Source organism: Parasteatoda tepidariorum, chromosome 11 (assembly GCF_982258835.1).
Source record: "Parasteatoda tepidariorum strain Cologne lab strain chromosome 11, Ptep-v5.0, whole genome shotgun sequence".
Lineage (NCBI taxonomy): Eukaryota > Metazoa > Arthropoda > Arachnida > Araneae > Theridiidae > Parasteatoda > Parasteatoda tepidariorum.
The window spans coordinates 19425547-19441062 of NC_141765.1; the positions used below are offsets into that span (position 1 = coordinate 19425547).

General features: G+C 28.0%; 1 protein-coding gene across 10 annotated transcripts in view; it reads left to right on the top strand.

Moving 5' to 3' along the window:
- Positions 1-15516, top strand: part of LOC107451019 (uncharacterized) — a 227555-nt gene that overhangs the window by 191167 nt on the left and 20872 nt on the right. For all 10 annotated transcript variants that reach the window (XM_071187637.2, XM_016066980.4, XM_071187638.2 and 7 more), the window contains 6 exons: positions 2734-2913; positions 7421-7558; positions 9714-9780; positions 10491-10582; positions 13795-13892; positions 14685-14802. In XM_071187637.2, the coding sequence (XP_071043738.2) occupies positions 2734-2913; positions 7421-7558; positions 9714-9780; positions 10491-10582; positions 13795-13892; positions 14685-14802 (693 nt within the window). The remainder of the gene's footprint in view (positions 1-2733; positions 2914-7420; positions 7559-9713; positions 9781-10490; positions 10583-13794; positions 13893-14684; positions 14803-15516) is intronic.

The following is a 15516-nucleotide window of genomic DNA, read 5'->3' on the forward strand; positions in this document are numbered from 1 at the left end:
AACACTAAATGCAAAATAGTGTTTGTGAAATTTACTTACACAATATCGCAAATTTTTTCATGACTTTTCATGATTTTGTTCCTTTTTTATCAGCTATTATTTAGATTACTCCAATATTTAGATAATAAGTATCGAAATTAAAAATGCTTTGTATAAGTTTCATATATATATTAGTATTTCCTGAGTATTATATCCATGGTGACATTTGCTTCACACTAGCATTATATATATATATATATATATATATATATATATATATATATATATATATATATATATATATATATATATATATATATATATATATATATATATATATATATATATATTCAAATCATGATTTTGCGCCATCCAACATGCTCTCAAATTAAGTAAATGAAATAAAATTCAAAAAATCAAACTTCATCAAAAGAAAAAACAAAATATCGTATGATTTGAAATATCATAGAAAATAGACCATGTACTAGATTCCCTATGAATTTTGACAAGATTTTGTCCCTTTACATTCCTTCCTTACTGGAGAGCCGCTGGCAATCCTCAAATTGTGATGCAATTCCCAAATGGGAAATGATCAAATGCCGCCTATCAGACGTCATTACATGCTTCTAAGGAGTTTCTCTTTATTAAACCTTCATTATTCATTCCTTATTCTTCATTATCGCTTCATTCAATTACAATATGTGCATAGAATAGTTGGTAGCATCATTAGATTAAAGTATGTACGTATAAAATAAAAGTAAAAAGCATAGCTAAAATTATTGTAATTATTATTTATGTAATACATTAAAGTTAATAAGATTCCATTTATTTAATATAATTTTGGATGATGGTGTTTTTATTATAATAATAAAAACACTTTTTGAGAAAGAAATATTTCTAGTATTATTATATTATTATTGTAACAAAAAATTTTGCTTTCATTTTTACTTGTAATTTTCAATAACATTGTGCTATAAATAATATAATTATTAATAATACAATAAAGCATTGTTTATTCGTTTCTCATTTATACGTCTTTTTCATTAAAGCCCCAGATAATTCTCAGTCTATTTCAATGATAAAATGGTTTGCTTATACCTCGGCAAAAACGCAAATTATATGTTATCCGTCTCCTTTTAATTTATTTATTTGTTTATTTTTATTTAGTATTTTTATTAATTTTAATTTATTATGTAAAAACACTACCATAAATATTTGGCATGGATGCGAGAATTTCTAGTGAGGATCTGAAAAAAAAAATTTCCTTTCAAAGATTTTTCTTCTGGAATGTCTACCAGTATGGAAAAATTTGTAAATATTAAGCACTCAAAATGTGAAATAAAGCTATGATTTTTTTTCCTCTTTTGTGAACGATTTTTGGTTTCAAATATTATTGTTTTATATTATTTCTATAATTTAAATTTTTATTTAATTACCATTACCTTTACTATTTTTCTATATCAGTAATATTAGGTGCTTTCAATTTGTGTAATTTTCGGTTATACGCCTTTGCATTTATACGTCGATTTACATCAATTCCTTGAATGATGTATATACAGTGCTTTACTGTATAATACTATAAATGTAGCTAAAAATATAAAAATAATTGAGAGTATGCAAGTACTCCACCAGAGGAGTGCCTCTTTTATTAATTTTGGTACGAAATTCAATTATTAACTATGAATCACTTATCAATTACTTATTTAAGTATGAAATAAACAAAACAAAGTGTTATACATTTTCCTTTTTTTTATGCAAATTAAAAATAAAGCAACCATCTTTCTGACTGTCGATATGAGGCTATGAGAAAGGCATTTGATGGTTTAGAGCCTTGAAACAACTGCATTCTCCACACTGCAAAAAAGATTTTCTCAAAATTGCGTCAAAATAGCTCCAAAACAAATGATAGTCGAATTTGAAAACCCCCCATATTCAAAATTGAAACATCATATGCTCATTTTTGAGAAAAATGCATAGTCTCAAGCGAGATGTAGAGGGATAAATGTGCGGGAGATGTGATCGTTGGCTTCGAACCACGCACCTCCGAATCCGTAGAAAGATACTCGAACCACGATACTCCCTAGTCGATGAGGAGTTAGAAAGCTTTATATATAGGCCACTACAATGATACATCATGACATGCATTCCATTTGCTTAAAACATTTTAAGATATAGCGAAATAAGCAAAAAGTGAGCTTAAAATTACCGATCTCCTGACTAAGTTTTGGAGCCATCTTTTCCAAATTGCAACCCTTTGAGACATTGAAATTGGAAATTAGTATGTCTTTGCAGCGGCCGTTACTGAAAGCTTCCGTTATAGGACAGGGCTGTACTTTTATGGTGGTTAGAGTATAGTACTACGAACCTGGGAGTCTTTGGTTCGAATCTTACCGATAGCCTCTCACATAATTTTCCCTCTATATCACTGTTGAGACTATTCATTTTGCTCAGAAACGAGTATAAGCTGTTTTAATTTTGAAGACATGAGGTTTTCAAATTCGACTATTTTTTGCTTTGAAGCTATTTTGACACATTTTTGCTCCATTTTGAAATACCTCTTTTTACAGTGAATTCAAAATTATTTACAGTTAAAAAATTTCCAATTCTCTAAACTTTTTACCAACTGTTTCGTTTATTTTAGTCTAACTTACCCACTTTTATATTAAATGTGTTCATTAATTTTTTATAAGTTTGATGAATCATGGGAGTTTTACAATAATTTGCTTACTACAAACGAATGTTTTTTTTTTTCAGACTTTACTACGTATTTGGGACTGTTTTCTGTTAGAGGGTCCTAAAGTACTTTTCCGTTTTTCATTGGCCATACTCAAGATGAATGAAAGATCACTATTGGCGAAACAAGATACTGTTTCTATCATGAGGCAGCTCAAATCTGCTGCAAAACTCTGCTTTGATGTTGATCATCTTTTCCAGGTACTTTTTGTACTTATAAGTATCTGCGTTATTGATTTTATTGTTATTTTTCTTTTTCTTTTTTAATATGAATGCTCTATTTTATTAATATACTGTGAATATTTTATTTACCTTAGCTTTCCGCAAATAAAAAACAGATGTACATTTTTTTCAGAGCATATTTTTTTAATATAAATATTTTCAGCTTTGATATAGCAATTATTTAAATCAATTATGTTATTGAAAAACTGTCATTTTACAATATGCCTTTTAAAAAATTACACTGGGAAACATTATTTTAGATACCTTCGTATCGCAGATTTCAAATTTGCAGTCGGTTTTTGATCTCAAAGTTACAGTTTTGTTTTTAAATAAAATTTTCAGTCTATGTTTATCGAAATGCTCAAGTTGAAAAACGTTATATGTAACAGGGGTCGCCTAAATATTGCAACAAACTTCACATAATCAGGATTTAAGTTTCATAGGAACCCCAGCCCTGAAATGTAATCATACACCGCTACTGGCGCTACACTATTATGAGCTGTTTTTTTTTTTCGTGTTTTTTGGAGCAGGTCATAATAGAGAAGTGCCCATAGGTGCGTACGACGTCATTTCCGGGCATGGGTTCCTACGCAATTTTATTTCTGATGATATGCCCTCACTTTCACAGAAGTTTGTGGCAACATTTACGTGCCCCCTGTTATATATAACGTTTTTAAACTTGTTCATTTCGACAAAAAATAAAAATGCCATTTAAAAAAAATTTGTAGTTCTTGGAGCAAAACTAATTTCTGATTTAAAATACCTACACCCGAATTAGTCAAGATCAAGCATTTGTATGAACGCAACAAAAAATTTGTTCCCCAGTGTTATCTATATCTTTTCAACATGTAATAATTCTGTGGTTTACGGAATTTAAATTTCCTGTTACAATTTGACACTTTTCCCATTCAACATTGTTTTTCTACATTTCATTCAATCTTTTATATTTTCTAATAATTGAGTTTTCAGTTCATTTACTGATATTTTCTGTACATTTGTTTCCAATAATGCAGAGTATTCAGATAATTTCAGAGACTTTTTTGGATTAGTGCCAGCTAATCCAAAAAAAAAAAAAAAAAAGAAAAACTCGGATCGAAGATTGCTCTATAATTAAGCAATATTTTACACAAATTATTTCCAAGTATTTTTTCTTTTCAATTTTATAAATGGCAACACGTTTCATACGGTTATTTCAATAGGTATCTCTTTTTTTCAAACCTAACTCGAAAGCAGTTTTTCACAATGCATAGAAAAAAAGTGTTCTTCATTTTATCAATTTGCATTGAGCAAATATTTTAATAAGATATCTTTTTCGAGGGATTTAAATTTTTTATATTCTCTAAATTCTGAATTTATTTTAAAATTGCCAGGTTAAAAAAGTTTCTAGTTGATTTAACGAAATTATTGAAGAGTGGTGATTTGAGCAACTGAAAATCGACCATTAATAAGTATTCAAGATTAAAATATTATTCATTTCTCTTTTTATTTTGATAACAAATATTCGTGTTTTTTATGCTGTCAACATAAATTTTATTTTGACAGCATGTAATATTTGTCTCAAATCTAAATAAAATTTCAGTCCTGATTAAAAGAAGCATTAAGAGCTATAATAAAATAAAATAAAAACAATAGTGCAAAACTTATATTGAAATAATTTTTGACTTCCACTTCAGCTGGCATTTACGCTGCTAAACAGTTTACAAAATTTACAGTAGTTACCCAATTTTCTATAGTTTTAACAAAAGCTGTGAAAATTCGAAATGATAAATTAATTTAACCAATTATATTCTATTTCACAATTACATCACCAAATAATATATAATGTGAAAAATATAGTTTTCAATAAGTTCAATCAGTACTATTTAATAAGTTCCGTACTATTGCATAATTAAAATACCAAATGCCATATAATCAGCAAAATGTCTGTTTTTTTTAAGTAAGTTTCAATTAGGTTAATACATTATAGTCTTTAATTATATATATTACGAAAACAGTCTGTAAATATTATAGATATTTATAAATATATTTATTCTTCTGACTAGCTTTTGTGAAATGGTAATATTCTCATAGGAAAAGAAAAGTTTCGTATAAAAAAATGAAAATAAAGGAAATTTAATGTTTTAAAATCAAGATAATTAGGTCACTTTAAACAAAAGTTCTCGTGCTGCCATCTACTGAGAAAATGTCTTTAAGGAATAAACTTAATTGTGAAAAATGTAAAGAATTCCAAAACTTACATGAATTTCGTTTATGTCTGCGAGCCATCAACCAGTATTCTAAGTAGGAAGATGGCAGTAATTTCATTTAATGGCATAAAATGGATGAACAAAATATTTATTATTCATTTTCAATCATTATTATTATTAATAAAAATGCGAAATAATATCAAGAGCATTCCGTAATTTCGCGTTCTTACTACAATGTTAACTTGGGGTTCTTATTACGGATGTTCTGAAAGACCCAAAGTAAAATTTTAATTTATCCATTTACTGTAAGCCCAGTTAACGTAGATAAAAGTAAATAATTGAATTATACAAATAAACCTAAGGGCAAATCAGTAAAAGAGAAAATAAATAAATTATCGAAATCAGCGTATTGATAAATCGGAAAATTACGGAATAAGAAAATTAAGAAATGAATGAGTCTACGTAAATAAATGAAATGAACATGTCTCTGTCCACGAAGCGAATAAAGTAAAATTGAATTCATTTAAAATATTATTATTAATTGCTATTGAGATACGTAATTTTTAAACTATAATATTTTAGATTTATTCTTTGTGTGTGTGGTTACTGAGATTTTCTTAACAGATATTGTGGATTAAAAAAATACTGCGTGTACTTTATTTTCATAGGGATTGCACTACAAATTAATATATAAATATCGAAAAGGGAAACTAAATGATATATTAGGGGGACCGGAAAGTAATGTCGTTTTCGGCGAATTAAATATTCGTTAGTAAAAAGCAATTCATTTTTTTCGATCCATTTCGATTCATTTTCGATCCGGCATTGAAAGGTTGTTGCTAATGAGGGTGAATACATTATTGATTAAAAATAAAATCGTGATAACAAATATCAAATGTCCCGAAACTGCATTATTTTCCGATCCCCCAAATAGAAAGTTCTTTGAAATTTGTAACGTTATTAAAGTTTTTTCAAAAAAAATATTATCTTCAAAATTTCAATGATAGAACACATCATTAAAATAAATTTTGGAATTTCTATCAAAGCACTATATTAATTGAAATTCGAAACATTCAGTTTTATAACCATTTAGGTGATAATGAATATAAAAATCAAGAATTATAAAATAAATATAATATTTTTAAAACACGACGCAGTTAGTTTTATTACCTGAAACATTTTTTCGAAGTAAATGCTAGATAGTTTGGAAATAAATGTTTTTTAGATCTTGAATTAACGTTAGGAATTGGATGAACTTTTAACATTACAAATAATTTTACACGATGCATTTGCATTAACACAGTACATAAGTTAATATTACCTTCTGTTTAACCCATTAGTAGCTTTCAGACACATAGTTAGAAATTCTGGACCACGTTGAACTTAAATAACTTACCTTAATATAAAGTTATAAGTTGAACCCATATTACTATACAACTTCAACCATCTTTAACTTGAATACAAAAAAAGAAAAGAAAACTATAGTTCAACTTGTAAGAAAACGTGGTCTAGTTTAACACCTTGCAAAATTTAAAGCCTTATAAGTATAATGTTTTTTTTTAAATAAGACGCTGTTAATGTTATTTTCGGAAACACTTTCTCGAAATAAATGCTTGACATTATGTTAATCATGATTTTTAGTTCTTAAATTCAGAATTTAATGTATTATAAACATTGTAAATAATTACAAACTTTACACAGTACATAAGTTGATACCCTTCTCGTTAACAAATTAGTAGCTCTTAGGCACATAGTTGGACAACATTGAACCATAATATCGAACAAGTTTGCTACAACCTTAATAAGGTATTAAGTTTACCCTATTACCATGCAACTTCAACCATCTTGAGCTTGATTACAAATAAAAAAACTATAGTTCAACTTGAAAGAAAATTTGGTTCAATTCGACACATTCTTAAGTGTAACGAAATTTCCCACGATATCAGGGTAGTGAAAATACAGTTCAATGTTTAACCTTTGTTTTCTTTAGATTGTAGACCCGACGACGATCTGTAAAAGTTATATGTTTTTAACTGAATGGAAGTGGGTTGAAGTTATTTGTTTTCTTCTAATTCTTATTATTATTTATTAAATCAGTTCTTCTAATTTTCTCCCCAAGAAATTTAATTGAATGTAAGTTAGAAAAGTATCAATATTTCAAGAATTCATTTCAAGAATTTTTCTTGAATATTACTAGCAACTTTCATTTCAACAAGTACAACGAAATTCGTGGAAAATGACAAAAAATTAACTACAGATAAGCACAAATGCCACTCTTAAGACTTTATTTTCCTCTCTAGACAGCCTTCGAAGACTTGAAACCCTTTACTCGAAGACAAGACATAGCAACCAAACAAGCATGTTACTACAAAACACTAAAGGAGCATGCTAAAAAAATGGATTTAGAAAAAATTGCTTTAAAAGACAGGGAAAGGATGGTAAGTTTTGCTCTTAAATGTGTATTAATTACTTTTATAACTTAAAAGAAAAGTAAAAAAAAATTGTCAAGTTTCCTTTCAGTTGTTCTTTAATTATTTTTAGGTGAAGTTAAACTTTAAATGCTTCCAATTTACATAAGTTAAGGAAAATATATATATGATTGAATTAACAACGCCAAAAAAAAAATTAATTTTAAACTTTCATAAGAGGAATTTCAAAACTACGTATAAATAACGTAGAACCAATTAAACTCTTTTTTTTCTTCTGGAGCACACAGAAAAGCACCTTAAATACAATTAAATTTAAAAACAAAGTAGCAAAGCCTCAGTTTTGATGTATATTTTTTCCAGTACATGTAAAAAGAAATATTGTCTCGTTCGCTTTAGCTGTTGAAACATTTATTTTCAATAGTGTATATTTCAATGAAAACCATTTTAATTGGTCACTAAATCAAAACTCACCGATTTAGAATGAGTATACACTAAAGCATGCTTGTCAAAATGTTTTCCAAATAAATTTGAAGCTAATAATTCCGCTTTCACGTCGGCATTATTAGTCGGCATTTTTATAGATAAGAAAATGTAAATTTTGAGGGCAAATATGTCCACAACTAAAGTAAAGTTAATATAATTTTACACTATGTTAAAGTTAATATATCTTAACTTAGAATATATTTGTATGCAAAAAAGAAATTATTATTTTTTGAGAAAAGCACTTTTATTACCTTTCCTTTAAGTATATAAGACCATCATTCTTATACTGTTAGAAAATTCTCGGAAACAATAACAATTTATTTAATTGTTATTTTAACATATTCAATCAAACCTGCCAAATAACCATAAGAAAATGGTATATTCAAGCTCTTTTTTACCTAATACTGTTAAACAACCAGAATTTTATCCCCACCAACTAGGCCTTCGACCAATAAGAATCGAGAGCATGTTCGTCGAAATCTGGAGGCTAAGCCATCTGATAAGGATAACGAATTCATATTTTTTATTTTCCATCATCAGATGTCTAACACAACAGCGAATGCCTAATAATCTTATAGTAAGAGGTGTATGGTGAACACCTCATGAAGCCACTTAGTTTCATGAAAATGGTTACATACTTTAGTCGAGAACGCAAATCTGTCAATTTCATGACCGTCTGAACAGACAGTCTGAATTTCGATTCCTAGCGTTGACACCACAATAATACTTCTATTCCTCCAACACATGAGGAGTTTCCTGTGTCTTGTCTTCCTCAGTTATTGAAATACAAAATTTTCATTCCCCATAGATGCCAACACCACAGAGCTGCTCTAGAAAAAAGAATCTGGTAGTTCCCATCTCTTTCAATGGGTGTCCCCACTAGATAATCTAATTTAGCTACGGCTCACTTTATAAAACGCAGCTCAATTGCAACCTAGCTCCAATGTCTATTGCCTAAAAAAATTCTAGCATAACCTATCATCTCCAACACCCAACTAAATTTCATATTTTCGTTTTTTTTAAACTATATCAGTTGTAAACAGTTTCACACCAGTAATGGTAAAGAAATATGCCTAACCATAAACTTTACGATTAATTGTATGGACAAACTGCTGCCGGTTGCTTTACCGTAATTGCAGAACGAAAATTTTAACCGTGCTATAATTGTGTCACTTCGTTGACCAGCAATCTTACACAAAAACTATGTCATGTCACCGTCTATTAATTTATAATTTAATATGGAAGTAAAATAAAAGATTATTGTAGCATATTACTCACATTATTATAAAGCAGACACGACTTAACACGATGTGTAAAGCTTTTGCAATATTCGACATCACCCTAGATTTCATAAATTGAAATAGATAATACAGGTGCAATAACGAGTTAAGTCGTCGCCGATTAACAATGAGTAAAGATTAAAAAGGTAATAAATGAAGAAATACATTGAATTATATTGTCATTTGGATATAATGGCCCTTTTTCAATGATTTCCAATAAATATATTAATCTTTGTCATACATTTTAGTTTTACAGCACTTTTTCTTAAAACTTTTTTACTGAATCCTTTTTAATTTTTAGAAATTTTTTAAAACAAATTTGTTTCATTTAGTGAATGAAACTTTGAATGAATTTTTAAATTTTATATTGACAGCTACATAATATTCATATTTTCTTACAGTTTTCAGAACTTGACTTTCTAAGTGTGAATCAGTTTGTGATTGAATGTGCAGCAGTGTATGATAAAGGTAATTGATCAAATTATTAACTATGTTTTCTTTCTTTCATCGACAAAAATTACAATAGATTTTAAATAAGATAAATCAAGTACTTTATATACTTTAAGAAACGTATAAAATATACTTTAAGAAACGTTTCTTAAAAGTTGAATAAATTTTATGTTTGTCATTAGTGCATGCAGAGTTTTTTCCTAATGAGCACTCTTGATAAATATTTCTATAATTCTTGCTAAAAAAAATTGATAAATTGCCAAAAGTATACCTATTAGGGGTTACTAATTAAATTTTAAGCCAGAAAGACGTTTTTTAAAATGCTTAAGAGAAACTTAACGAAACCATTTTCAAAATCTTACAAATTACTTGTGAGGAAGTCGGGAATAAAAATTCTAAAACCTGTTGGATTGCCTGATGAAACTTAAAGCTGTTTCTAATAAAATCCTTTCATATCTTCTTTGATTCTTTTAAAGATTAAACAAATTTTGATGTTTTCAGTATACTTTCCTCTATAGCGTTTCACTAGATAACTTTTAATAACTTTGTTGTTTCCTCGTTTAAATATCATGTATAAATCTTCTTTTAAATTCATTATAAGTATCCTAAACATCTACAGTAAGAGCTCTCATTAAGCAAAACTCTAATAATATATGTTTGAAATTAGATTCAATTTTAATTGAATGTAAATGAACTTAAGATAATAATATTTAGTTTTGATATTTCAGACAAGCTCTGGCTTTGTCACGGCCATCATAGTGGAGCTCATATAACTAAAGTGAACTGTGATGAAAACATTATGTATAGACTTAACATCGAAGTAAGGATTCATATTAGTTTAATTTCAAACTCAAATATAATATTATGCATTTAACAATATGTTTATGAATAAAATATTCTTAAATGTGTAGTAAAATACTATTACATAAAAAAAAGAATATCACCCTGAATATTTACAATATTTACATTCAGAATATTTAGAAATTTTCTAGTCCCATATACCTATTTCATGCTAAAGGTCTGTATTATTAACTTAACAGATCCCCATTCTACTGTCAAAAAAAAAATTCTGTAATAGAAGCAAAATAGTTTTTGGAAAAAGAAGTGATAAATAACTTTGAAAACATATTGCCTGCCCAGTTGATTTTCTGACGTTAAGCAGAATTTATTTTTTAATCTCTTGTTGTAATAAATATACTTAAAAACACAACTGATCTTCCTTACCTTAAATTTCGATAGTTCCTTAAATTTTCTGAAAAACAAATATTCCTCTAGATATCTTAAAGTAGATTGCATATTTTTTAAAGAAACTTCTGTAAGAAACTTTGCTTTTTTATGGGTCTACTCATATATTCTCATACTTCCATTTTGAAATTAATCGCTTTACTAACTAATTAAATTGCTTGTTTTTCATGTATGAGTAAATAAAAATTCTACTCAACTACTGCGATTGAAAATTGAAATTCTAATCAATGTAAAAACTGTTTATCATCTTTAAATCACGCCGTATTGTCCTCTTGATCTCTTATTCGCATTTTTCTTTCCTTTATTAAAACATTTTTTAAAAAAATATCGGCAATTTTTTTGACACCGATAGGGACATAGTGATTCAAAAATAACTCGATTTCTTTCCTTACGTTTAAATTTTTGTATTTTTTCTACTGAAAGTTTTTAAGTAGATAGTTTGAAGCAAAGTGGTCGAAATAAGTGTACAATATTATTTAGGTAAATTAACAAGAATAAATTAAATAATATTCTTTGATGAAAAAAAAATATTACCTTCTTGCAAATGCCAATTGTGGCATCACATATATCCCCGCTGAACACAGAAAAAAATATGTATATATAGTATATATACACATATTTTTTTTTTTAAATTAATGGATCTCCCCCCCTGTTATAAAAAAAATTTTATGCATTAAAACATAATATATCCATGGAACTTATAATATATACTTATGTATAGTTAAATATCAAAGTAAAACTATTAAAAAAATTTATGACATAAAGTTATACTTCAAATATATCTTTTCAATACTCATGTTATTAAATCTTATGTTGATGTGAAATTAGCTGGGCATTGTCATCACCTGGACAGGATATTCTAATTTCTAACCGCAATAACCCAGGTTCGAATCCTGGTCACGGCACCATTTTATGAAAAAAGATTTAGGGTGCCATTTTATATGGCGATGATGGAATATCAGGTGAGGTTGGAGATTGTATTGGTATAGTGGGCCAGTTGAAGATAGTAATGAAAACAGAAGATGATGAATATAATACTTGAGCCGGATTAGAATTAATAAAAAGCTTTTACTTAATATATTTGCAGAGCTCGAGGTAGCAAATATAAATATTATCCATAAGAATTTCAATTGAATCAATTTTGCATAATAATATTAATGAGGACAGGCCATGGGAGAAAAATCCCCCATGACCTATCTAATCAAAATCCAGATTAAAAAGTACGTGTAATTTGTTCCCAACGGACACAGAAGCATGGGTAGGAGATCCAAAATTGGCGATTTAATAAATTATAACATTGCCAAAACAAAGCCAACCAGCATATCAATATTGGGTTTAAAATAATACCTTGGCGATCACGAGTCGCCAACAAATTTATGAGAATTATTACAACCATGCAACAGAAACATATTTTCAGTTAGAAATTTAGCATAAAAAGTTATAAATAGATTTTTGTTTTCGATTAGAGGCGACAGTGAATTAATGAGTCTGCATTAGTAATGAAATAAAAAGTATCCGTTACATTGATCTATAAGAGAAGGATAAACATTATATGTTCATGTTCGTTTTTAAAAGATTAAGTCTTTGATTTATTTTAAATGTAATTCTATTTAAAAAAAAAAAAAGCTTAAGTAATGAAAGATATTTTAAAAGATAGAAAATAAATATGTAATGCCAATTGTGGCATCACAATTACCTTCTTGCAAAATATACTCTTCGCAAATTATTGAACTTGAACCCAACCCAAAAGCATAGGAATTCCTGGATACAGCATTAGGACAAACTAGCCGTCGTGGAGGAATTTTTGTTAGAACTAATCTGCATTGCCCTACAAGATGAAAAAAAGAAACATCTCACTGTTGGCAAGAGGACATGGGAATTCGAACCCATGATTTGACTCTCTCTCTGGAGATAATTCACGCCAACACTGTAGTTGGAGTGAGTGGCACAGTGCGAACCGTACCTTCATCGCTGCTATTTGAACCTAAAGCTAACTTGGTGTTGTCGGTAAATGCGTCGATCACACAACTGGTTGAGAGCCGGGGGGTCGTGAGTTCTATCCTGGAAATCGACTAAACAACTGGCGTGTTTACGCAGCTAGATGCACGTTAAATCTGTCGTGACTGAAAGTCCTCTCTTTAGATGTGATGTGGAAGTTTGGAGAGAAGGGTACCACTTCAGGCGTTGTCCGCATCATGTGACCAGGATCGAAATTACGTGGTATTCCTATCATGGCAACTGAAAAATGGAGCTCAGAAAAACAAGACAAGGTGCTTGACCAAGGTAGGATGATGTGATATGGTATTTGAACCTGGGTCACATCATTGGGAAGCTAGTACTTAATCCGTTGAGGCATTTCGATTTTAATTATATATCATTGTAATTTGAACGGGAACTTCCCTTTGAACTAATTAAGATTTAATTATACTTTAATAGCGTTAATTCGAATCCTTTAATTATACTTTCTGCCTTTTGAAGGGAATAATAATTTTTTTGCAGCAAACTGACTATAAGAAATTTAAAAATAAAGTACACATTCCACATTTTTAAAAAAAATTTAATAGTCTTTCTTATTCTAATAGTCTAATTGCTACTTTTTTTTCTTATTTTAAAAAAACTGTAAAAGGAAATGATCTTTGTATATTGATAATATAATACATATTCATTTAGCTGAGCTTTTTAATGCTACTTTTTGCCAATGACTCCATTTTAAACTGTTATGAAAGTCTCCTTTGTATAATAAATTGTAGAATAAAAAAGATTAATTTTCATTCTATTTTATTTCAGCTGGAATCTCGAGTCATGTGTATGCATGCTATAGATGATGACACAATGCTCTTGGGAACACTGTCACATTTTGTGCACGCTTATTCAACGAAATCGCGGTACGTACAGACATGTTTTTGTTTTTGCCTAAGCCTAATCACTTTGCAAAAGCTGTTTAAATTTTATTTATGATTTTCAATGAAATAAGCCACTTTACGAAACGCAAAAAAGTGTCATTTCAAAGAAACAGTTTCTTAATTTTGACTACATAGAAAAGCTTTATATATTTTAATAATGATTATACGCTTTTGATTAATTGAATGAGAACTTTTTAAAAAGTTTTTATTTGATTATTTTTAGATAATATTTTTTCGATATGATACACGGAATATATGTATTTAAAAAATACTCCTTCTCTGTTGAAATTTACAGTTGTCAGAAAACAATTACCAAAAGAAACAAGTAGTGATAATAACGAGAGCAACAAAGATATTTCGAAAAATCGTATAAAATTCTTTTTACGCAGATAAATTAAAAATGTAATTTATTTTGAAAATTTTAAAATCTGAAGTTTATTGTAAAGTAAACGTTGCGACATGTTAAGAACATGAAATAAAAACTACCACAGAATCTTTCTCCCGTTTACATATTTTAGAAACTTAATCAAGATTAAAAAAATCTGAATACTTAAGACTTTGTGTTTAAAAGGTTATCTTGAAACAAAGATATTTTCAATTTAAAGAAAGAGTTAAGATATTACTGGTTTTTGGGATCTGCAGGAAATCAATGAAATTCCTCCCGTATTTTTGAGCAATAAATAGAAATAAAGGAATTTTATTATTATTTTTATTCCTCTCTCTTGTTACGCTTATAATTTGAATTTGAATATAACCTAATTAAATAATTTTTAGGCGATTACTGTGGGAAATAAGACTGAATGATTCTGTATTATCACTGGCGTCCCATGAAGAAGACGGATTTAGACAAGTGTATGCTGGGTTAGCGGATGGAACTGTAGCTGTTGTTGAAGTAATTAAAAAAGAAATATTCAGATAATTCTCTTTTTAAATAATAACAAGTTTCAATTTTTGTCTTCTATATTATGTATTATGTAATATCATATATATTACATATATAACAATATTATGTTATATCAAGTGACACTGTAAAAAAATCTGAGTGTTAGTCAAAATAAATACTGTTTATTAAAATGTTATTTTTATTAAATTCAAAAGCATATTCCTGTTCAGAATGCTTTTTATAATTTAAGATAGTTTTCTTAAAAAACTTTATATAGAAAGATATTTTACTGTTTACTAAAACGATATTGTTATCAAATTTAAAAGAAAAAAATATGGTAATAATTTAAAATAGCAAAAATTCAAATACTTATACATTTTACTGTTCACTAAAATCTTCGTTCGTTGTTTTCAGTAAATTAAAAAATATATAATTTGGTAATGATTTATTTTAAAACTTAAAAGAGATTTTTTGAAAAAAAATTGAATAGTTTATGATAAATTAAAGAGTTTTATTATGGTATTTAATAATCTCATTAAAAGGAGATAATAATGTCAAATAAATTATCCCAAGAAACTGAAGCAAAAAGTTATACTCGGTTAAAAACTTCCTTGGCTTCAAAAAATTACCATCTTTATATTTTTTAAGGCCAATAAAAAATTTTATCAGTAATAATGTTATTGTTATATAATAATGAAAGTATAATATTTTGCATGATGTGAT